The following is a 23,266-nucleotide window of genomic DNA, read 5'->3' on the forward strand; positions in this document are numbered from 1 at the left end:
GCACTTGTGTTCAAGAGTGAGCAGGAACAATTTGCAAGTCCTTCAGTGTTTTGCCGCAAAAGTTGCTGAGAACTCCTCTAAAAACAGATAACTATTCATATGATCAGCTTAAGCAACAAACCATTATTAGGCTTCACTTTCTTCTAGAAAACACAACTGTTACAAGCAATAAAAAAGCCAATAAACCACTTCAATCACATGAGAATAAATCAGCAAAAGAAAACAATTTGATGATATGGAAGGTGATAATAAAGCATTGGCTCTTGAGTGCTTGAATTTTGTACATAAAGCCATTACAGTTAACATATTCAAATATGAAACAAACATATGTTGATGTAACAGAAAGAAATAATCTTCAATAATACTTATAACAAAGCAAATTTCAAGTATCTTGCTGAAGACATTTATTTCCCTTTATTCAGGGAAATTTTTCTTTTGTTTGCACGTAAGTGCAGTGCATCCTGAGACACCCCTAAAAAGTTTCAAGTTGTGAACAATTTTTTTAGCCCTGAAGAATTCAAGATTAAAAAGTACTCTTCATAGAGATTTTTGCATTATAACAGGTGTAACGTTCAACTCTTCCAAGTAATCATAACCATCTCTCTCTGTAAAGAGAAGAAGTCAAAATTTTAATTTAGGTTTTTGTTGGTGAAGTGTTCTTTCCCACTGTCGTGGTTTAAACCCAACCACAAACCTCTTTTACTCACTCCCCCCCCTTCTTGCCCTCCCCCTGCTTCTGGAGGGACGGAGAGGAGAATCAAAAAGAATGCAACTCCCACAGGTTGAGATAAGAACAGTTTAGTAACTAAGGTATAACACAAATCACTACTGCTACCACCAATAATAATAGTGCTAAAGGAAATAACAAGAGGAAAGAATACAACACCTCAACACCAGCCGACCAATAACTCACCCCACTCCCCCCAGCCAAGCACCGACCGATACCTCCTCCAACCCTGCAGTCCCTCTACCCCTTCCGGGTCACTCTAAGTTACCTCCTGGGCATGACGTGCTGTGGTATGGAATACCTCTTTCGCTAGTTTGGGTCAGATATCCTGTCTCTGCTTCCTCCCGGCCTCCCCTCCTCCCTGGCAGAGCATGAGGCTCAGAAAGTCCTTGGCCACACCAAACATTCGAGCAGCAACTGAAAACATCGGCGTTATCACCACTGTTCCAAGGCCAAAAGATCAAAACACAGCACTGTACTAGCTCCTAAGGAGAAAAATGACTGCTGCTGCTCAACCCAGGACACCCACCAAATATTTTGCTTCAGTGAGCTTTTTATTAATTTCCCTAAGGGCTGATTTTTTTTCTCTTTGATAAAGAAAACCTTTCCATTCATTCCAGTAAATTTCAAGAGGCATTCCAGTGAAAATCAAATAATTATTGTGAGGTTCACACACATCCTCTCCTCAAATCCAAACAATAACCAAACTCTAGAAAGAATAATTTCTTTTCATATAAGCATAAGGATGTTAATTACTCAAGAAGGTTTGGAACAAAAAGACAGTCTACATCAGCACGAAACTACATATAATGGTTGCAAAAGAAGCTGTTTAACTGTAACACCAGTTCAACTTAAAATATCCCAGAAAATATGAGTGAAAAAGTTAAGAATCTATCAAAGATAAGATGGTGGGGTTTTTTTTTGGTTATAAAGCAGATGGTGGCACCTCAGACACTAGCAGACAGCAATTCATAGAATCAAGAACAGTTAGGGGTGGAAAGGACCTCAAGACCATCTAGTTCAGACCCCCCTGCCATGGGCAGGGACACCTCACACTAAACCATCCTAGCCGAGGCTTCGTCCAACCTGGCCTTGAACACTGCCAGGGATGGAGGATTCACAGCTTCCTTGGGCAATCCATTCCAGTGCCTCACCATCCTTACAGTAAAGAACTTCCTCCTAATATCCAATCTAAACTTCCCCTGTTTAAGTTTTAACCCGTTACCCCTTGTCCTGTCACTACAGTCCCTGACGAAGAGTCCCTCCCCAGCATCCCTATAGGCCCCCTTCAGATACTGGAAGGCTGCTATGAGGTCTCCATGCAGCCTTCTCTTCTCCAGGCTGAACAGCCCCAACTTCCTCAGCCTGTCTTCATAGGGGAGGTGGTCCAGTCCCCTGATCATCTTCACAGCCCCCCTCTGGACTTGTTCCAACAGTTCCATGTCCTTTATATGGACACCAGAACTGCACACAATGCTCCAGGTGAGGTCTCACAAGAGCAGAGAACAGGGGCAGGATCACATCCTTCAAGCTGCTGGTCACGCTCCTTTTGATGCAGCCCAGGATATTGGTTGCACACTGCAGCTGGCTCATGTTCATTTTCTCATTGAACAGCATACCAAGGTCCTTCTCCGCAGGGCTGCTCTGAATCTCTTCTCTGCCCAACCTGTAGCTGTGCCTGGGATTGCTCTGACCCAGGTGTAGGACCTTGTACTTGGCATGGTTGAACTTCATAAGGTTGGCATCAGCCCACCTCACAAGAGTGTCAAGGTCCCTCTGGATGGCATTCCTTCCCTCCAGCATATCAACCGGACCACACAGCTTGGTATCATTGGCAAACTTGCTGAGGGCGCACTCAACCCCACTGTCCATGTCAGCAACGAGGATGTTAAACAAGACCGGTCCCAACACCGATCCCTGAGGGACACCACTTATTACTGGTCTCCAGCCAGACATTGAGCCATTGACTCTTTGTGTGCGGCCATCCAGCCAGTTCTTTATCCACCGAGTGGTCCATCCATCAAATTGATGTCTCTCCAGTCTAGAGACAAGGATGTCATGCAGGACAGTATTGAACGCTTTGCACAAGTCCAGGTAGGTGACATCAGCTGCTCTACCCCTGTCCATCTGTTCTGTAGCCCCATCATAGAAGGCCACCAAATTGGTCAGGCAGGATTTCCCCTTAGTGAAGCCCTGCTGGCTGTCACCAAGCACCTTGTTGTTTTTCATGTGCCTTAGCATGCCTTCCATGAGAATCTGCTCCAAGATTTTGCCAGGCACACAATTTCACATTGTAAAAACCTTGTTCAGTTTTCTGTAACATTTCTTGCGGTTTGTTCTCCAATTTTCTTGTCCCCATGTCATATAGAAAAAAAGCAAACAAAAAACCAAACCAACTAACCAACCAACCAAACCACAACTAAAATTGCTCAGTGTAGTGTTTTTCTCATAATGAATCAGAAAGTATTTATAAAATGTGTTAAAATGTATGTGTACTTTTTGAGAAGCTTTCATGCTTCCTTCTTTGAAGGAAGAGCTTCAAATGTGACAGATAACTGGCCTTATCTATTTTGACATAAAAGTTGCCTGTGCTGGATTAAGCTAAAACCCAGGAATTACAATATGCATGTAGACCCCTGAAAAATGTGCACAAATAAGCTTCCATATCAAATCTAAAGGAGACAAACTGACATGTTGAACAAGGCTCTGGCAATAACGAAGTTAGGGATGGGAAAGGAGATGTGAACTGGAAATGTGTGTGGGTACATTAGTGATTAGAGGAAGCCTAGAGGGGACAGAGGTGCAGAATACTGAGATCCTGGGGACAAAAAAATGGAAAAATGGAAAGGGAAACCATTTTACACAAAGGGCAAGACAAAACACACAAAGATGAAACTCAGCTTCCTTAAAGATGAAGAAACACTGAAGAGTTTCTGAGTTCAGAGAAGAGTGCAACGCAAAAATTGATATGAAATTATTTTCCCTAGAATTGTTTGCAAACACCTTTGACTAATCAATACCTGCCATTTCAAGGCCCACAAGTAATAACAGCAGTCAGGTGTCTTTTGCAGGGCATGGCAATTTGGCCTTCTAAAGACTGAAGTCTGAAGTATATAGAGTACTGTAGAATACCATAAAAGAGCAAAAGTAAATCACCTGCAACATGCAAAAGATACAGGTCCCAGTTACATAATGCTCCTGCATTGCCAGACATGACAGTATCTAAAAATGTATTCAGTAAAGCATGTCACTGAATCCTTCATTCTAGGGGAAAGAGCCCACAACTATCCAAATCTCAGCATATTTCTCTAAAAAATAAACACCCATTAAATACACAAATCAAATGGACTTTCCTGCCAGAACTAGTCTACAGACAACAACAATTTCCTGCCTTTTTCAGTTACTCTAATTTCAAGTCTTGAAGTTTGTGAAGTGGAACAAAATGTTTCAACTCTACCAATTACTTATTAGTCAGATGTAACACATTAGATGTCTTTTCTTAGTTTCCCTTAAACACCCAGCCACTAAATTCCAATGTATGAAATGCTACACACACTAGAAGAAAATCCAGAATTTCACCATCTAACCTCAAAGGTTAAAATGTGTCAAGGAGCAAACAATACTTGTTCTCTTGTTCCATTTAAAAATAATCAGGATGCTGGCTGCTATAAAAAGTTGTGTTTGGTTTTTTTTCAGAGTAGAGTTTTCTTTCTCATTAAATCAATAAAAATCATAATATGTAATACTTTTTATATTTCTCATATGTTTAACTATACAGCAATTAGAAACTACCAGTTCATGTGAAATTTACAGCAACAGTTACAGGTTTACTTTTAAAAGTCAAAACAGATTTTTAGTAAGTAAAAGTGCTTTGAAGTATCAAATATTTTAAAAAGGGTTTTCCAGATTCACTCACTTACTAAAAAGTAGAGTAGAATACTTTGTGCAATACCTGAAATTTGAAGAACTTTCTGAAGTACATCTTCTCTCCTGTCTGCGTAGTGTAACTTACTGCACAAACTAGGCTGAAAGAAACAATTTTTAAGAAGTAATTTGAATTACTTAAATTTTGTGCCTGTATCAAAGCAGCAACAGAATAGCATGCATGTGCTGCAGTTTCATTTAAGTTCATTTAATCGTAGAAAAATTTAAAACCTTACATGTGTGTTCCTATTTCCTTTACTTCATGATGGATCACATCATCAATGCAACAGTCAGGTTTAAGTTCTGCCACTGCAGCACTAGAAGCTGAAAGGTTCAAGCGCTGAGAACTTGTCTGAAGATCAGCCTGGGGACAGAAAACCAAAGCACTGGTTAGAACTGCATCTCATTAAGCAATTTAAAGAAGAATAACTTACGTGATCAAGTACTAAGTTTCACTGAGCATTTTATACCCTACATGCTTTATATACATAATATAGATAAGTTATGATGATGTTATTTATTTGTCAAAGCTAAAGACAAGTTCTAAAATACATATACATAAACAGTCCAATCCTTTAACATGCATCTTATAAAATCTCTATTTACTTTTACATTGAGTTCCAAAATGACTTCTCGAATTTATATTCTCAAAGTATTATTTGTTCAGCACAAAGTAAAATATAAGTCAAAGCATGCTTTACAGACAACCTGCTTTGATGACCTCATTGTAAGTCCAAGTAAGCAAATACAACTTTTTTTTTGGTTGTGGAAGTTTTATTACACCAATTCTCCAGAGAAGCTTTGTAATTGTCCTGGGTTCAGCAGTAGAAGTCATCGTAGCAGTAGTAGCAGTAGCATCAGGGGAGCAAGCAAGTAGCGATGTGGTTCTGAGTTACTGGCTGGGCTTAAACCACGACAGTTCTTTGTGGCACCCAACGTGGGGCACGGGAGGTGCTCCAGTCTCCTGATCATCCCTGTGGCCCTCCTCTGGACTTGTTCCAGCAATTCCATGTCCTTCTTATGTTGAGGACACCAGAACTGCAGACAATACTCCAGGTGAGGTCTCACACTGGTCACGCTCCTTTTGATGCAGCCCAGGATGCGGTTGGCTTTCTGGGCTGCGAGCGCACACTGCCGGCTCATGTTCATTTTTTCATCTACCAGCACCCCCAAGTCCTTCTCCGCAGGGCCGCTGTGAATCTCTTCTTTGCCCAATCTGTAGCTGTGCCTGGGATTGCTCCAACCCAAGTGTAGGACCTTGCACTTGTCGTGGTTGAACTTCATAAGGTTGGTATCAGCCCACCTTACAAGCGTGTCAAGGTCCCTCTGGATGGCATTCCTTCCCTCCAGCATATCAACCGGACCACACAGCTTGGTGTCATCGGCAAACTTGCTGAGGGCACACTCAATCCCACTGTCCATGTCAGCGACGAAGATGTTAAACAAGACCGGTCCCAACACCAATCCCTGAGGGACACCACTCGTTACTGGTCTCCAGCCGGACATCGAGCCATTGACCACAACTCTTTGTGTTCTGCCATCCTGCCAGTTCTTTATCCACCGAGTGGTCCATCCATCAAATTGATATCTCTCCAATTTAGAGAGAAGGATGTTGTGTGGAACAGTGTCAAACGCTTTGCACAAGTCCAGGTAGATGACATCAACTGCTTTACACGTGTCCATCAGTTTTGTAGCCCCATCATAGAAGGCCACCAAATTGGTCAGGCAGGATTTCCCCTTAGTGAAGCCATGCTGGCTGTCACCAAGCACCTTGTTGTTTTTCATGTGCCTTAGCATGCCGTCCAGGAGAATGTGCTCCAAGATTTTACCAGGCACAGAGGTGAGACTGGCTGGTCTGTAATTCCCCGGGTCTTCCATTTTCCCCTTCTTGAAAATGGGGGTTATATTTCCCTTTTTCCAGTCATTGGGAACTTCACCTGACTGCCATGATTTTTCAAATACGATGGCCAGTGGCTTAGCAACCTCATTCGCCAGCTCCTTCAGGACCCATGGATGGATTTCATCAGGTCCCACGGACTTGTGCGCATTCAGATTTTTAAGATAGTCTCAAATCAGATCCTCTCCTACAGTGGGCCCAAGCTCTTCATTCTCACAGTCCCTGCATCTGCCTTCCAAGACCTGGGTGGTGCAGTCAGAGCCTTTGCCAGTGAAGACCGAGGCAAAGAAGTCATTCAGAACAACAGCCTTCTCCAAATCCTGTGTAGCCAGTTCTCCCAAAAGCTTCCTCAGGGGGCCTATGTTGTCCCTAGTCTGGTTTTGTTTGCTACGTACCTGTAGAATCCCTTCCTGTTATCCTTAACATCCCTGGCTAGGTTTAATTCTAACTGGGCCTTAGCCTTCCTAACCTGGTCCCTAGCTTCCCGGACAACATCCCTGTACTCTACCCAGGCCGCCTGTCCTTGCTTCCATTTTTTATAAGCCTCTTTTTTCCTTTGAATTTTCCCCAGCAGCTCCTTATCCATCCAAGGAGGTCTCCTGGCCCTCCTGCCGCACTTCCTTCTAGTTGGGATGCAACACTCCTGAGCTTGTAGCAGGTGATCCTTGAATATTAACCAAGAGTCTTGGGCCCCTCTGCCCTCCAGGGCTATATCCCATGGAACCTTACTAAGCAGGCTCCTGGAGAGGCCAAAGTCTGCTCTTTTGAAGTCCAGGGCAGTGAGCTTGCTGCACGCTCTTCTCACTCTCCTGGGGATCTCAAATTCGACCATCTCGTGATCGCTGCATCCAACGCTGCCCTGCAGTACCACATTCTCAACAACCCCTTCCCTGTTGGTGAGCACAAGGCCAAGCATGGCACCTCTCCTTGTCAGCTCCTCTTTTACTTGCAGAAGGAAGTTGTCTTCCACACAATCGAGGAACCTCCTGGACTGCCTGTGACGTGCAGTGCCATCGTTCCAACCTATGTCAGGGTGGTTGAAGTCCCCCATGAGAACAAGGGCCTGCGAGCACGAGGCTTTTCCTATCTGTCTGTAGAGTGCTTCATCCACAGCTTCTCCTTGATCAGGCGGCCTGTAACAGATCCCCACGGTAATGTCTCCCACAGCTGTTTTCCCTAAAGAAAAGAGGTGTGTTGTCATCCTGGTCATAGCAGAGAGGGGCAAATCACGGCAACATGCTGGGGCTCGGCCTATGCTTACAGAGCCCTTTTCAACACTAACCAGCAGCTTAAAAGCGAAAAAAAAATCTCTGCGGCTGATGGCAAAGCAACAGACAATGCAGCTACTCCAAGCACAGCAACTACACCAACCCCAGTGACAAGTACAGCAGCTACACCAACCGCAGTGACACGTACAGCAACTACACCATCCCCAGTGAAAAGTACAGCAACCACACCAACTGCAGTGACAAGTACAGCAGCTGCTCAAATGCTGACTACAACAGACAACGCAGTTAATCCAATTTCAAGCACAGCAACTACACCAACCCCAGCAACAAGTACAGCAGCTACCCAAACCCCAACAGCAACAGATAGCGCAGCTGCTGGTGCTACTCAAACCCCAAGCACAGTGGCTTCACCAACCATGACAAGAGATACTGACAGCCTGTGAAGGGGTTCGAGCTGCTTCAGGAGTGATTGGCACTGAAGCACAGCTCCTCCTGGCACCCCAGTTGTCCGTGCTGGGCTGTATGTTCAAAGGCAGGGTCTCCTCTACACGTTATGCAACTGATGCTACATGGAGTAAGTGGCTGCACTAATTACATGAGCTGGAATAGGAAATCCCAGTTGTTCAGGCATTCTAGAAGTCATCATGGACTGGGCAGAAGACAAAGATTTTGGAATGTCACCAGAGGAGGAGGTGATGCATGCTGAAGAGGCCCCACCATATAATAAACTGTCAGAAAGTGAAAAGCAATATGCCTTGTTTACTGATGGGTCCTGCCGTATTGTGGGAAAGCATCAGAGACGGAAGGCAGCCGTATGGAGTCCTTGACGACAAGTTGCAGAAACTGCTGAAGGAGAGGGTGAATCCAGTCAGCTTGCAAAGGTGAAAGCCATCCAGCTGGCCCTGGACATTGCTGAACGAGAAAAGTGGCCAGTACTTTCTCTCTATACTGACTCGTGGATGGTGGCAAATGCCCTGTGGGGGTGGTTGCAGCAATGGAAGCAGAGCAACTGGCAATGCAGAGGTAAACCCATCTGGGCTGCTGCACTGTGGCAAGATATTGCTGCCCGGGTGCAGAACCTGGTGGTGAAGGTACGCCATGTAGATGCACATGTACCCAAGAGTCAGGCCACTGAGGAACACCAGAACAACTCAGAGAACTGAGTCAGACAATGGGACTCATTTCCGGAACAGCCTTATAGACACTTACGCCAAACAGCATGGCACTGAGTGGGTATATCACATCCCCTACCATGCACCAGCCTCTGGGAAAATCGAATGGTACAATGGGCTGTTAAAAACTACACTGAGAGCAATGGGTGGTGGGACTTTCCAACATTGGGATACACATTTACCAAAGGCCACCTGGCTGGTCAACACCAGAGGATCTGCCCACAGAGCTGGCCCAGCCCAGTCTGAACTTTCACATACTGTAGAGGGGGAGAAAATTCCTGTGGTGCACATAAAGAATTTGCTGGGGAAGACAGTCTGGGTTACTTCTGCTTCAGGTAAAGGCAAACCCACTTGTGGGATTGCTTTTGCTCAGAGACCCAGATATACTTGGTGGGTAATACGGGAAGATAAGGAATTCCGATGTGTACCTCAAGTGGATGTGATTTTAGGGGAAAACAGCCAATGAACTCAGTTATATGCTGTTGCCTGCTATGTAGCACTTTTATAGCCCACCAGCCAGATGTCCTCAGGTCACCAGCGACTGGCCGTGACTTTCCTCTGACCATCATGCCAACAAAGAATGAACTTTGACGAAACCAGACGAGCTCAGCAGTGACCGGACAAGTTCCGTGGTTCATCAGCAGGCAACAATCCAACACTGCACACCGTCTCTCCTGCTCTGAATGACTGTTACAAGAGATGGAGCCCAACAACATGGACCGGATGAACTCAGCAGTTTTATAGGGATTGGTCCATGCACTAAGAAATGATATCTCTCTGTGTGTGTGGATGCATATATATATACATATATACATATATATATGAGACAAGAATGATGGTATATTGAAAAATGTGGGATCTGAGCATGACATGAATGGTATGGAACAAGGGGTGGATACTGTCCTGGGTTCAGCAGTAGCAGTCATTTTTCTCCTTCTTAGTAGCTGGTGCAGTGCTGTGGTTTTGACTTTCAGCCTGGGAACAGTGCTGATAACAGGGATGTTTTTAGTTGCTGCTCAGTAATGTTTACTCTGACCAAGGACTTTCTGCGTCTCATGCGCTGGCAGGGAGGAGGGGAAGCCAGGAGGAAGCAGAGACAGGACACCTGACCCAAACTGACCAAAGAGGTATTCCATACCACAGCATGTTGTGCCCAGCATATAAACAGGGGCGGTTACCCAGAAGGGCTAGATCACTGCTTGGGTCAGGCTGGGTATCAGTCAGCGGGTGGTGAGCAGTTGTATTCTCTTCCCTTGTTATTTACCTTATCATTATTATTGGTGGCAGCAGCAGTGATTGGTGCTATACCTTAGTTACTGGACTGTTCTCATCCCGTGGGAGTTACATTCTTTCAATTCTCCTCCCCATCCCTCCGGAAGTGGGGGGAGGATGGGGGAGGGGAGTGAGCGAGCAACTGCATGGCTCTGAGCTACCAGCTGGGCTTAAACAATTACAATAATATATCAATTTTTTTTTTAATACAATCGTGGCAGTCAGGTGAGATTCCCGACGACTGGAAAAAGGGAAATATAACCCCCATTTTCAAGAAGGGGAAAATGGAAGACCCGGGGAATTACAGACCAGTCAGTCTCACCTCTGTGCCTGGTAAAATCTTGGAGCAGATTCTCATGGAAGGCATGCTAAGGCACATGAAAAACAACAAGGTGCTTGGTGACAGCCAGCATGGCTTCACTAAGGGGAAATCCTGCCTGACCAATTTGGTGGACTCCTATGATGGGGCTACAGAACTGACGGACAGGGGTAGAGCAGTTGATGTCATCTACCTGGACTTGTGCAAAGCATTTGACACTGTCCCGCACAACATCCTTGTCTCTAAATTGGAGAGATATTAATTTGATGGATGGACCACTTGGTGGATAAAGAACTGGCTGGATGGCCGCAAGCAAAGAGTCAATGGCTCAATGTGTGGCTGGAGACCAGTAACGAGTGGTGTCCCTCAGGGATCGATGTTGGGACCGGTCTTGTTTAACATCTTCATCGCTGACATGGACAGTGGGATTGAGTGCGCCCTCAGCAAGTTTGCCGATGACACCAAGCTGTGTGGTCCGGTTGATAGGCTGGAGGGAATGAATGCCATCCAGAGGGACCTTGACACGCTTGTGAGGTGGGCTGATGCCAACCTTATGAAGTTCGACCATGCCAAGTGCAAGGTCCTACACCTGGGTCGGAGCAATCCCAGGCACAGCTACAGGTTGGGCAGAGAAGAGATTCACAGCAGCCCTGCGGAGAAGGACTTGGGGGTGCTGGTTGATGAGAAAATGAACACAAGCCGGCAGTGTGTGCTCACAGCCCAGAAAGCCAACCGTATCCTGGGCTGCATCAAAAGGAGCGTGACCAGCAGGTCGAAGGAGGTGATCCTGCCCCTCTACTCTGCTCTTGTGAGACCTCACCTGGAGTATTGTGTGCAGTTCTGGTGTCCTCAACATAAAAAGGACATGGAACTGCTGGAACAAGTCCAGAGGAGGGCCACGAGGATGATCAGGGGGCTGGAGCACCTCCCATATGAAGACAGGCTGAGGAAGTTGGGGCTGTTCAGCCTGGAGAAGAGAAGGCTGCGTGGAGACCTCATAGCAGCCTTCCAGTATCTGAAGGGGGCCTGTAACAATGCTGGGGCGGGACTCTTCATTAGGGACTGTAGTGATAGGACAAAGGGGTAATGGGTTAAAACTTAAACGGGGGAAGTTTAGATTGGATATACAGAAGTTTTTTACTGTAAGGGTGGTAAGGCACTGGAATGGGTTGCCCAAGGAAGTTATGAATGCTCCATCCCTGGCGGTGTTCAAGACCAGGTTGGACACAGCCTTAGGTGACATGGTTTAGTGTGAGGTGTCCCTGCCCATAGCAGGGGGGTTGGAACTTGATGATCTTGAGGTCCTTTCCAACCCTAACTATTCTATGTTTCTATTCTATGATTCTCTTCTATGATTCTAATCCTAGTTTTGAATTCTAATTTTAATCTTTAAAGATTTCTACTATAATTTCTATTTTTGTTTTATTTTTTCCAATTTCCACGTATGTTTTCTGGATTGGAAAAAGATATTTCCTGAAGTCCATATATCTACATTAACGACACAAGATATTGTTAGGAAACATACTCAACATACTTCATTTTTTTTATGTATCTAGTAAGTAGATTTATCTTCACATACCTTTACCAGTATGTCCTTGACAACTTGACTGCTATCATTGTGTACACTAATGTAACTGGAAAATGTCTCTCCCAGAAATATATTTCTGTGTTACAAAAAAAAAAAGTGCAGTAACAGTTATTTTAAAAAATACAGAATATTTCAAACCTCTGTAAGTTCTAATGAAAATACACACACACACATACGCACATATATTTGCCATACTTCTAAAAGTCATCCTTCTAAGACAAGCAGCTTCAGAAAAGAACAAATAGAGATTTTTTTTCTAGATAAAAATCTTAGAACAATAAGATAGCTTACAGTACCCACAAAATTCACTGTAGAAAACTCTCAGTGTCGGATGTGGTTTATACTAGTGTATTACATTAATAATTCACCTACAGCTGCAAATTTCTTTAAATTTTCAATCCTTATTACATTCAGAGTCAGGCTATGGACAAGAAACATCAGGCAGCACACCCTTATGTATTACATTACATTGTAAATCAAGCCATAGATTTTTTTTTAAATGATTGAACATCTCATTGCATAACAACGATGTTCAAAGAGAAAGAAAAGTAATAAAAATATTATCATTAAATTAATCCTAAATCTTACATGTTATAGTTACAATAATTCATTCTTACCCAAAATTTTGAGGCAAAGTCAGCATTTCTCCTAGCATCAAAGTTTCTGCTCCCTTTACAGTAGAAGGATCATCTTTCATGAGCTGGTTAAAGAGGTTACCTGTAGAAATACGAAATCGCTACTATCTAAACATTTGCTAAATCTAAACCTTTGTTTACATTTAAGTTATGACATTTAATCACATTGCCATTTATTTCAGACATACTCCTTTTACAACCAACTTGTTTAGGGAAGAAATACGTATCTACAGGCCAACCTAGAAATTATAACTTACTTTCAGGCACTTCTGTCCAACAAATCATTCAGTTTATCTACTGAATGGCACAATCCCAAAGGCTAATCTCAAATTAACATTAAACTTTAAGGGAAGACTTTAAGGGTGTTGTTCAATGAGAAAATGAATACGAGCTGGCAGTGCGTGCTCGCAGCCCAGAAAGCCAACCGTATCCTGGGCTGCATCAAAAGAAGCGTGACCAGCAGGTCGAAGGAGGTGATCCTGCCCCTCTACTCTGCTCTTGTGAAACCTCACATGGGAGTACTGAGTACAGTTCTGGTGTCCTCAGCATAAAAAGGACATGGAACTGTTGGAACAAGTCCAGAGGAGGGCCACGAGGATGATCAGGGGGCTGGAGCACCTCCCATATGAAGACAGGCTGAGGAAGTTGGGGCTGTTCAGCCTGGAGAAGAGAAGGCTGCGTGGAGACCTCATAGCAGCCTTCCAGTATCTGAAGGGGGCCTGTAACAATGCTGGGGCGGGACTCTTCATTAGGGACTGTAGTGATAGGACAAAGTGGTAATGGGTTAAAACTTAAACAGGGGAAGTTTAGATTGGATATACAGAAGAAGTTTTTTACTGTAAGGGTGGTGAGGCACTGGAATGGGTTGCCCAAGGAAGTTATGAATGCTCCATCCCTGGCGGTGTTCAAGACCAGGTTGGACACAGCCTTGGGTGACATGGTTTAGTGTGAGGTGTCCCTGCCCATGGCAGGGGTGGTGGAACTTGCTGATCTTAAGATCCTTTCCAACCCTAACTATTCTATGATTCTAAATTCTGCTGAGCAAAGCACATTATATAACAGACTGAACAACCCCACTTACTTTCTTCCCCTACTTGCTTTGCATTTCCAAACAATCTCCTTTTCTTGACTCTTTTATTTGCCTCTTTCTTATACATGACTTCTAGATAGCAACTGGGGGACAACCCAGGGATTTCCAATTTATGACTGTACGCCAAGCATAACACAATTCAAAAGCAGTGATTCTTGAAAAGTAATTTTCAATTGAACATTCCTGTGTTGATTCTAATTACCGAGGCATTTTCTCCAGAGAAAGATGACAGTCACACCAAACTTCCCTACAATTACACATTTTTCATTCACAAGCACCTTCTATCTTATGTGTTAAATTACTCAGACTTTGAGATAATGTTTGCAACATCACCAAGCTTTCAAAGCTGCAAGTGAAGTGTTGTAGAGTGAGTGCACTTTGGTATCTTCCTATAGCCATTACCAAACATATTGCTGTTTTGGATTACTGTCTATGGGAGTTATAAGACTCCTCTGATATCTAAGTCTCAGATGCTCACCTTGCATAAACTTGCTAATACGCACATAATAATCAGTCAGTACAAAAGACATACCTGGCAAATCTCTCTCTTCACAAGTCACTGGAATATTAGTGAATAAAGTAGGTTTGGTTAGCCTCATCACTGCAAAAATAAAGAAATAAACCACAAGTCAATAAAAAAAGTATTTTTAAATTTTATTTTCAAAGTACAATTTTGTCTTTCTCTCCACCAAAAAAACCCACAACCACCAAATCTTAGTCTGATAAAGGGTAACACCTTTTGGGATCACCTGGTCTTTTTCAATATAACACATTCCATGCCACTCTGACAGCCAAGAGCTCTGGTGACGCCATTGCTCCCTCTTGCTTTATTCCTCTGATTTAATTATTTTGATATGCATTTGGATGTAGTGGGCTGTACTGGTTCACAAGAATGTGCACCTTGAATCCCGTGTTCAGTTCTGGGCCCTTCACTACAAGAGAGACATTGAGGTGCTGACGCACATCCAGAAAAGGGCAAGGAAGCTGGTGAAGTGTCTGGAGCGTAAGTCTGATGAAGAGCAGCTGAGGGAACTAGAGTTCTATAGCCTGGAGAACAGAAAGTTCAGGGGGGACCTTACTGCTCTCCTTCCAACTACCTGACAGGAGACTGTTGCAACGTGAGGATCAGTCTCTTTTCATAAGTAACAAGTGACAGGACAAGAGGTAAGGGCCTCAAGGCGTGCCTGGGAAGGTTTAGACTGGGTATTAGAAAATGTTTCCTCACAGAGAGGGTGGTCAGGCATTGGAACAGGCTGCCCAGGGCAGCGGGGGAGTCACTGTCACTGGTGTTCAAACACTGTGTAGATGAGGCCCTCAGTGATACAGTCTAGTGGTGGTCTTGGCAGTCTGGAGGTAATGGTCAGACTTGATGATCTTAAAGGTCTTTTCCAACCTAGCTGATTCTATGATTCTATAATTTTTATTCACATACAAGCCAACCCAAAGCAGCAGAAACCTGACAGCTACCAGTTAACAGTCACACCAACCTGTACTTCTGTTTAGTAAGATATTTAGGTCTTCTGTCAGTATAATTAGTTACCTAATTTTATTCAAATTTACAGTAGCCCATATAAACTAGTATTTGCTGCCTGTTTCTAAAGGAACAGTAAGAGATCAAGTTTAGTCACATATAAGATGATACATAAATATATCATAGAATGAAGTCGAAGCACAAATTAAGATATGTATATGATCATACAGAACTACTAAATTAATATTAGAAAATATTCTTTGTAGGACAACCTCTCATGTCTGTTCTTCTACTATTAGTGGAAGTGTTAAGATCAGAAGAATAATTTCAGTGAAATGACTTGGCTATACAAGCTTCAAAAGTAATAATGACCTGAAGTTACTCTAGACAGCACTTTACATCAATTTTGCTAAGTGGTAATACCAAATGTCACAAACACCCAAATGTCAATATAAGACCGCCTTACTGTTCAGTCGCAGTTTACAAATACATGTCAATGATCCACACTGAGCAACATCCTTAATTTTAAACTACCCGAAGATATGTAATGCCTATAATAATTATTCCAACATAACAATGTCATTAAAAGAAAAAGGTAAGTAAAAGTCGAGGGGGATTTTATTTAGTTTTTACACACATGGATGTTATGCTTACATACACTTTTATTCCACCAGTGTTAATGATAACAGTTTACAAATACCATTCATTTATTTTCCTCCTCTTCCAGATGCCACAGACCTTGACCTCCAGCTACAGCAAAATTATCTGGAATTAGTAGGGGTGCCTAATGGAAATACATACTCTTGCAGTTACACTGATCGCAGTTTAACTGCTTTACTGACCCTGCAACTGGGCAGGGACAGTGTTGCCTTGAAATAAATTTATTTCATAAAATATTTCAAAGAATAAACTTATTCTTTCAGGTGAAAAAAGTCATGCTGAATTCTGCCTTTCATTAACATAAAATGCATTTAAAGCCTCAGAGGCCTTTATCTTCCACAAGGACAATAAACAGGTTTTCACAGATGGAAGTGTCCCATTTCTTAATTTCCTGACCTGTAGCTGGAAGTCAGTGCTTTCTTGATCCCCAGTATAATTACAGACAAAAGACCAGAAACATCCAGGGAAAGGGAGGGGCAGAATTTTATTACCACGACCAAAGTCGTGTTACTTCATGTTATGAAGCAAGTGCTAAGTTGTTACTAAGGCAGCTTATACATGAATAGAAACAAGTCTGATTTCATGTGAAGACTATGCCTTCATTGAAGAACCCACATACACTACTTTCAGGAAATAATCAGATCTTGAAAGTCCCAGTGTCAAAAATAATTACAGATCCTTACAGCGATTATAGCAACTCACTCAAAATTATTCTTCCCTCTCCTAACTTCCAAGAAGCACAGTGAGGATGTACTTTGCTTGACTGAAATTATCTGACACAGCTTGCCATAACAGTCTGGAATTTTTATTTTATTTTTTGTCCTTTAGATCACCAATGTAGAGAAAAGCTATAAAAGCCAAGCAGAAACTTACTCATCTTAATAAATAATTATTACAGCTAAAAAAAATGTAGCAAAGTAATATTAAGCAGTTTTCTGTTCATTAATTCATCAGCTGTTCAAAAACTTGTATAACTTAAGCTGCTTAAAAACTCCAGCACTTCAGATAGCAATTTTATCTCCACCTTACAATTACAAACTAAATATAATTCCAAATTTATGTACAAGTAAATTCATCTTATCAGTAAGGCTTAGCTTTTCCCTAAGAATATTTCTAATATATTCACAGTATAATATATCACAGAAAATCCATATCTGTCCCACAGATCTTTGGATAGTAGCGTTGCAAGATGGCAATTCATTCTGCTTGATAAGCCTATTCAGCTTTACCCAGATGTCCTCCATATTCTGATTATTACAAATAGACTCTTCAATTACCCACTTAGCTCTGTAAAATGCATGCAGTTTTAGTCTTTCTAAATTATTTTGCAGTTCTTGAGATAAAGGAAGGATCTTTTCTTTAAGCTTAGGGCTAGGGAGAGAGACACTCCAAGACCTTTTCAATTTTTGTCTTCCGTTAGGTGGTGGGTCTCCTTGATTCCCCAAGTTAATTAGTCTGTGAACAGTTTGTGCTTGGATTAAAGTCTGCCTGTGTTTCACGTCAGACTGAAACTCAAGGAGGATTTTTGTGCAGTCACAATCAGGAGCTCCTGTAACGTATTCTGAAGGTGTAGAAAGCTGTTTTAATTCTTCTGCTTCCTCACAAGAAATAACAGGTGGCTGCTTTTTTGGTTTGAGGGGAAGTCTGTATAAATCATTTGGAAACCAGGGTGTAAATCTTGGTAACCGACGAATGGGAAACTCCTTCACTGCTGCTTCTGCAAAGTTCTGCAGTTTTACTAGATCTCTCTGATATGGTCGATAATGCAAGACCACTTCCATGCTTGTACAGGAGGAATCCAGTTATTCTTAAGAAAGGGAACGGTTTCTTGATTAGGATTCTCAAATCTAGACTGAAACATCTTATTTAAAAGCACTTGCTTGCCCCGTGCTGTAAAGATCAGTGGAAAACAGGACCTAAAGCAAAAGTGTTATAAAAAAATAAGATACTACCATATTAAGAAAAATACTGCTAGGATATTTTACAAAAAAAAAAAAAAAACCAAACCCAAACAAACCAACCAACCAAACAAGAAAAAACAAAACCCAAACCAAAAAACCACACCACCAAAAAACCAAAGTTATGTTGTAAAAATAAGCAAGATATGCATCAGAATATTCTACTTTATCCAGGCTGAACATTAGCAACTGTACACCACCACTACCATATAACTTCAGTATGCTGAACATTACCTGTATGCACAGAGTTTACTCAACACTGACCTTCCCAAGAGTATTCTTTTACTGTCAATATCTCATTCTTGCTATCCATCTGCCATTACTTTTCCTGTATTACTGTGATGTATATTAAAAGACACAGAATTACTGGTGCCTATTTTCTTAAATTTACCTTTTTTTTTTTTTCTATGTGCTTTCCTCCCCTCCTACACTTCAACATCTAAACCACGGCATATAAAGCAACTAGAATGTGCTACAAAAACCCTTCCTGAAATAGTCCTGATTGATACATCAATTTTTACAGTAACCAGTTAAAAAGGAAGTTCTTTAGGCAAATTAAAGTTGCCTGCTTCCATTTCATATCAGAACTACACATTAAATTTTAGTCTCAGGGCTTGTGAGCAATACATGCAACCACACTTTTAGTCCTTAACTTAAGGACCTGATACTCCTAAATCTATCAGACTTTTGGAATAATAATAAGCCCTTAAAGACTTTATACTTTCATACATCCTTGCTTTCTTTCATACAAATATTATATTAAGTTCCAGGGGTGTGTGGAGGAGGGACAGGGGGACAAGACATGGACCTACAAATGATACTGTAGAACTTAATATGCACTCTCTTGCTCTCCCATCTTTGTCCCGCCCAACAAGTTTGCAATCATTTTGATAGCTTTCTCACTGCTTTTGCAAAATCAGTCTTAAGTCTGCACCAATTTTCATCTAAGCCAAAGATTACACTGGTTTCTAACAAAGGCAAAATTATCTGTCATAAAACTTTTTGCTTTGAATTAATTACTACTGAAATGTGTTTGTAATGTCAGCTGATGACATTCTCAGGTTTTTGGCTTCAGTGTGTGTGTGTGTACATATATTCAAAAAAGGCTTTGTCAATCTTTGAATTAGGAGGTGATCCTGCCCCTCTACTCTGCTCTCGTGGGACCTCACTTGGAGTATTGTGTGCAGTTCTGGTGTCCTCAACATAAAAAGGACATGGAACTGTTGGAACAAGTCCAGAGGAGGGCCACGAGGATGATCAGAAGACTGGAGCACCTCCCCTACGAAGACAAGCTGAGAAAGTTGGGGCTGTTCAGCCTGGAGAAGAGAAGGCTGCATGGAGACCTCATAGCAGCCTTCCAGTATCTGAAGGGGGCCTATAAGGATGCTGGGGGGGACTCTTCATTAGGGACTGTAATGATAGGACATGGGGTAATGGGTTAAAACTTACACAGGGGAAGTTTGGATTGGATGTAAGGAAGAAGTTCTTTAATGTAAGGGTGGTGAGTCACTAAAATGGGTTGCCCAAGGAAGTTGTGAATGCTCCATCCCTGGCGATGTTCAAGGCCAGTTTGGACACAGCCTTGGGTGACATGGTTTAGTGTGAGGTGTCCCTGCCCATGGCAGGGGTGTTGGAACTAGACGATCATAAGGTCCTTTCCAATCCTAACTATTCTATGATTCTATGGTTATTATCTTACAGTGACATGCAGACACCATTAAAAGCCTCTCTCCAGGAGTACTGCAAAACTCGTAAATGGGAGTAAGATGAGCTCTGAAATGATGTACACAGCTGCACTACTTCATCCAAGCAGCCACACTGATTTAGAATGCTCACAGAATTGGGATTTTAACCAACTATTTATTACTCCTACTTAACAAGCAGCATCTATTTATATGTAGGAATAGTTAGAAAAAACGAAAGTAAATACTATGTCTGATGATTGAAATGAAGTTAAAGTAGATTCAGACTCCTCAGAATTTCTATTGCTGACTCACTGGTGCCCAAATGCCAGCAAAAATTAACAAATTGTTTACAGGGCTCTCTTGATTTCTGTATTAATTCTGCAAAGTATGTGAGAGACATGTTTTTATTTCTGCTATCTGTGATTCCTGAATGAAGGATGCAAGCCCAGAAGCGGTGCAATAAGCATGAGATTAAAGCAGCAAAACCATTAGGGGGATGAGGGGACAACACCAAACAAGCAAAAGTGACAGCAGGGAACTGGAAATTAAAACAGTATTTTACTGTGAGGGTGCTGAGGTGCTGGCACAGGTTGCCCCGAGGAGCTGTGGCTGCCCCATCCCTGGTAATGTCCAAGGCCAGGCTGGACGGGGCTTGGAGCGACCTGGTCCAGTGGAAGATGGGCCTGCCCATGGCAGGGGGGTTGGAACTGGATGATCTTAAGGTCCTTTCCCACCCAAACCATTCTATGATTTTTGTATTTTTTTCCTCTGTAACCCATGAAAGCTTCGTGTAAAATACACCACACGACCTCGATGACCCCGACACGCAAGGTGCACACGCACAATAGCTCTCCACCGCACCTCCTCCGCCTCTTTTTTACCCTGGGCCACTTCCCCCCCTGCGCCCTCCTGCCGGCCCGATCCCCCCTTGGCCTTCTTCTACAAGGAAAAGAACCGGGCCCTCCCCCCAAAGCGGACGGCGTGTTTTATGACCACAGCCCACGCCTCCCTGCTGCCCCCCGAGCAGAGCCCGGCCGCCTCGCCTCGCTCCTTAGAGCCTGCCCCAGAGCAGGGAGTGGGGCGAGGGCAGGGCTGCGGCCACGGAAGCGCGGGTCGGCTTCGGTGGGCCGCGCTGCAGTACCTTTCAGAGCCAGCAAATGCTCCTGCTTGGGCTGGTTAACGTCCATGGTGCCAGCCTTCACCCCGACGGGCTAAAACGCTGCCGCTGGCGGAAAACAGAAACGCTCGGCCGAAAGAGCCGAGGAGAGCCCTCCCTCAGGGCCGCGGCGCTGTGAACACCGCCGAAGCCGAGCACAGCTGTCCCATAATGCAACTCGACGCAGCCGCAGCAGCACGAAACTACAGCCCCCAGAAGGCCCTGGCAGGGTAGGGACGGCGGTCGCTAACCCGCGCTGGGTTAGCCGGCCTCTTCCTTCTGGGGGCCGCTCTGTTCTGCCCGTCTCCAAGATGGCAGCCCTGAGTGCAAATAGGATCGTGGCTGGTACTGGCCCGGACGGCAGCCGGGGATCTGGGAGCAGCGGTCGTGGCGCGGTTGGTGCCGCAGTGAAGGTGAGAAGGGTGGCTCGGCCCTTTACGTCGTTTGGCTTAGCCGCCTGCTCGGCAGGACAGGCTGTAGTGTCTGGGGTTGCGCTGTCCCTGGCCCAGCTGGGTAAAGGGTGGTGTGGGGTCTCCGGGGCAGGAGGCGTCCCCTGAAGCGGCAGGGCTCGATTTGGGCCGGGCCGAGCAGAGAGGCCGCTTTGGAGGCCCTTTCCCCGCCCCGCTGGCGCAGAGCCGTGCTGCCGTCGGGTGTCTCGGAGCGGGCTGCAAGGCTAGAGGCCTCAGTGTGAGGGAAGGGTGACTGCCTCAGTGGGGAGCAGTTTCGGAGATGTGATGCCTGGGCTGCCGAAGGTGGTGAGCTGTTGTCCCACGGATTATAGTTTTTTCGGGGGGCTTAGGGTTTTTTGGGTTTTTGTTTGGTTGTTTTTTTGGTGGTGGTTTTTCTTTGGTTTTGGTTTTGCTGTGTTTTGTTGGTGGGTTTTTTTATTTTTTGTTTTGTTTGGTTGTTGGGTTTTTTGGGTTTGGTTTTTTTTTTTTCTAAATGACGATTAATTTTGCTTTTTATTAGTGGTTTAAGATGTTCCGGCCCCCTGCTGTTTGTTCCTGCTACCTCGATGCTGCGCAATTGTAGCTTCATAAGTGGCTAACTTGGTATGACTGACATTTTATGTGCATCAGCTATGAATGGAAACTTTCTCCACCGGCTGATAGTCTGCTTTGGCAGGGTCTTGCCCTCCATTTCCTTTTCCTGTGAGAATGTTTCTACTTACTTAGTTGTGCTGCTTGAGCCGTGGCCTTTTCTTTTGGCAGTGCATTAAATGGAGTGGGCAAGAACTAGTGGTGATCAGGTGGGATGCTGAAGAGTTAAAATCTTCTGTTCATATGTGTTTATCTTTTAAATATAATTCTTATGATCATTATTTGTGTGTACAAAGCAAAATTAATGACTCTGCCTACTTGATGTGGTTGCAGGAACTTCTGTAAAATAAGCTGTGTCATATGGCTTTTACTGTATTACGTTTTGCTTTTTCATCAGCTCAGAAGCAAATAAGGTCTCTCTTTAAATTGTAGGTTCTTGAGTGCGGGGTCTGTGAAGATGTATTTTCTTTGCAAGGTGACAAAGTTCCCCGGCTGCTTTTGTGTGGCCATACTGTCTGCCATGACTGTCTTACCCGGCTTCCCCTTCATGGCAGAGCAGTTCGTTGTCCATTTGATCGACAAGTTACTGAACTAGGTAAGAAAATGTACGTCTAAAGTTCTTAAACCCTATCAGCCAAGGATATCTGGAAGATAAAGCTATATATAGATTCTTAGTGCTCCACTTAGTGATAACATTACTAAGTAATAAATGTGCCGTGTTCCTTTTTATTCAGAGAAGCTCATAGCACTGTTAAGCAGTAATAAAATAGATATCTTAAAAAAAGAAAGTCAAGATTTTATCTTTATCTTTTTGAACCTGGTCTTGCAAGCTTTAAACCTCAAAGTCTTTTTGTACATCTGTATTTACAAAGGGACTACTCTGTTTTACATTAGTGTCTAAGGGTTCCTGAACGGATGTTAGTTTCCTGTTGTTCTAAACACTAAATAGACTATGAAATTAAATAGGTAGTTTCTTTGACAAACAGATTTGTCTAGGTTCATGAAGAAGTGATAACAAACATGTTTTTTTAAAATGTCAAGTAATTCTATGTATTCAGTAACTGACAGGGGCAGGCTGTCAGCAGGAATTCCCCTATTGTAAGAGTGTCTGCAGACAGTATTTGAAAAAATAAGATACAGCTTTTTCCCAATGATGGAAGTTTATTTTATCCAAAAGATAATGTGCTTACAGTTCCTTCAAAATACGAATTGGCTATTCAACGTGGGGTTACAGAGAAGACAAGTAATCAGAAGAATTTGAACCAAGAAGAATTTGTTAATAGAACTGGCTCCAGCAGTTTTGGGTATCACAGGGAAAAAAGCTGTTGGAAGGAGGGGAAGTTGGAAGCTGTTGGAAGTTGGACAGCAAGATCTCTAATCTAGTAATCCATGAAGAATTGTTTAAATAACAAATTCACTTGAGTAGGAATTTACTTTGCAGTA

At 43.3% G+C, this 23,266-nt stretch overlaps 3 protein-coding genes across 6 annotated transcripts in view; 1 reads left to right on the top strand and 2 right to left on the bottom strand.

Moving 5' to 3' along the window:
• Positions 1 to 20,858, bottom strand: part of TRAPPC13 (trafficking protein particle complex subunit 13) — a 35,796-nt gene extending 14,938 nt beyond the window's left edge. For all 4 annotated transcript variants that reach the window (XM_065663133.1, XM_065663132.1, XM_065663131.1 and 1 more), the window contains exons 1-6: positions 20,769 to 20,858; positions 14,386 to 14,454; positions 12,746 to 12,845; positions 12,120 to 12,204; positions 4,888 to 5,015; positions 4,680 to 4,752 (exon numbers count right to left, since the gene is read on the bottom strand). In XM_065663133.1, coding sequence (XP_065519205.1) covers positions 4,680 to 4,752; positions 4,888 to 5,015; positions 12,120 to 12,204; positions 12,746 to 12,845; positions 14,386 to 14,454; positions 20,769 to 20,814 — 501 coding nt within the window. In that variant the 5' untranslated portion in view covers positions 20,815 to 20,858. The remainder of the gene's footprint in view (positions 1 to 4,679; positions 4,753 to 4,887; positions 5,016 to 12,119; positions 12,205 to 12,745; positions 12,846 to 14,385; positions 14,455 to 20,768) is intronic.
• SHLD3 (shieldin complex subunit 3) lies at positions 16,845 to 20,844 on the bottom strand. Its single transcript, XM_065663137.1, has 2 exons — positions 20,769 to 20,844; positions 16,845 to 17,900 (listed from the first exon to the last, which is right to left on the bottom strand). Exon 2 carries the CDS (start codon positions 17,763 to 17,765, stop codon positions 17,016 to 17,018), a length of 750 nt encoding a protein of 249 aa, XP_065519209.1. The 5' UTR covers positions 17,766 to 17,900; positions 20,769 to 20,844; the 3' UTR covers positions 16,845 to 17,015.
• A 110-nt stretch (positions 20,859 to 20,968) lies between the features above and the next one.
• Positions 20,969 to 23,266, top strand: part of TRIM23 (tripartite motif containing 23) — a 29,301-nt gene continuing 27,003 nt past the window's right edge. Inside the window, exons 1-2 of the mRNA XM_065663129.1 lie at positions 20,969 to 21,196; positions 22,256 to 22,418. Of these exons, the coding sequence (XP_065519201.1) occupies positions 21,095 to 21,196; positions 22,256 to 22,418 (265 nt within the window). The 5' untranslated portion in view covers positions 20,969 to 21,094. The remainder of the gene's footprint in view (positions 21,197 to 22,255; positions 22,419 to 23,266) is intronic.

This window comes from Lathamus discolor, chromosome Z (assembly GCF_037157495.1).
Source record: "Lathamus discolor isolate bLatDis1 chromosome Z, bLatDis1.hap1, whole genome shotgun sequence".
Taxonomy (NCBI): Eukaryota; Metazoa; Chordata; class Aves; order Psittaciformes; family Psittacidae; genus Lathamus; species Lathamus discolor.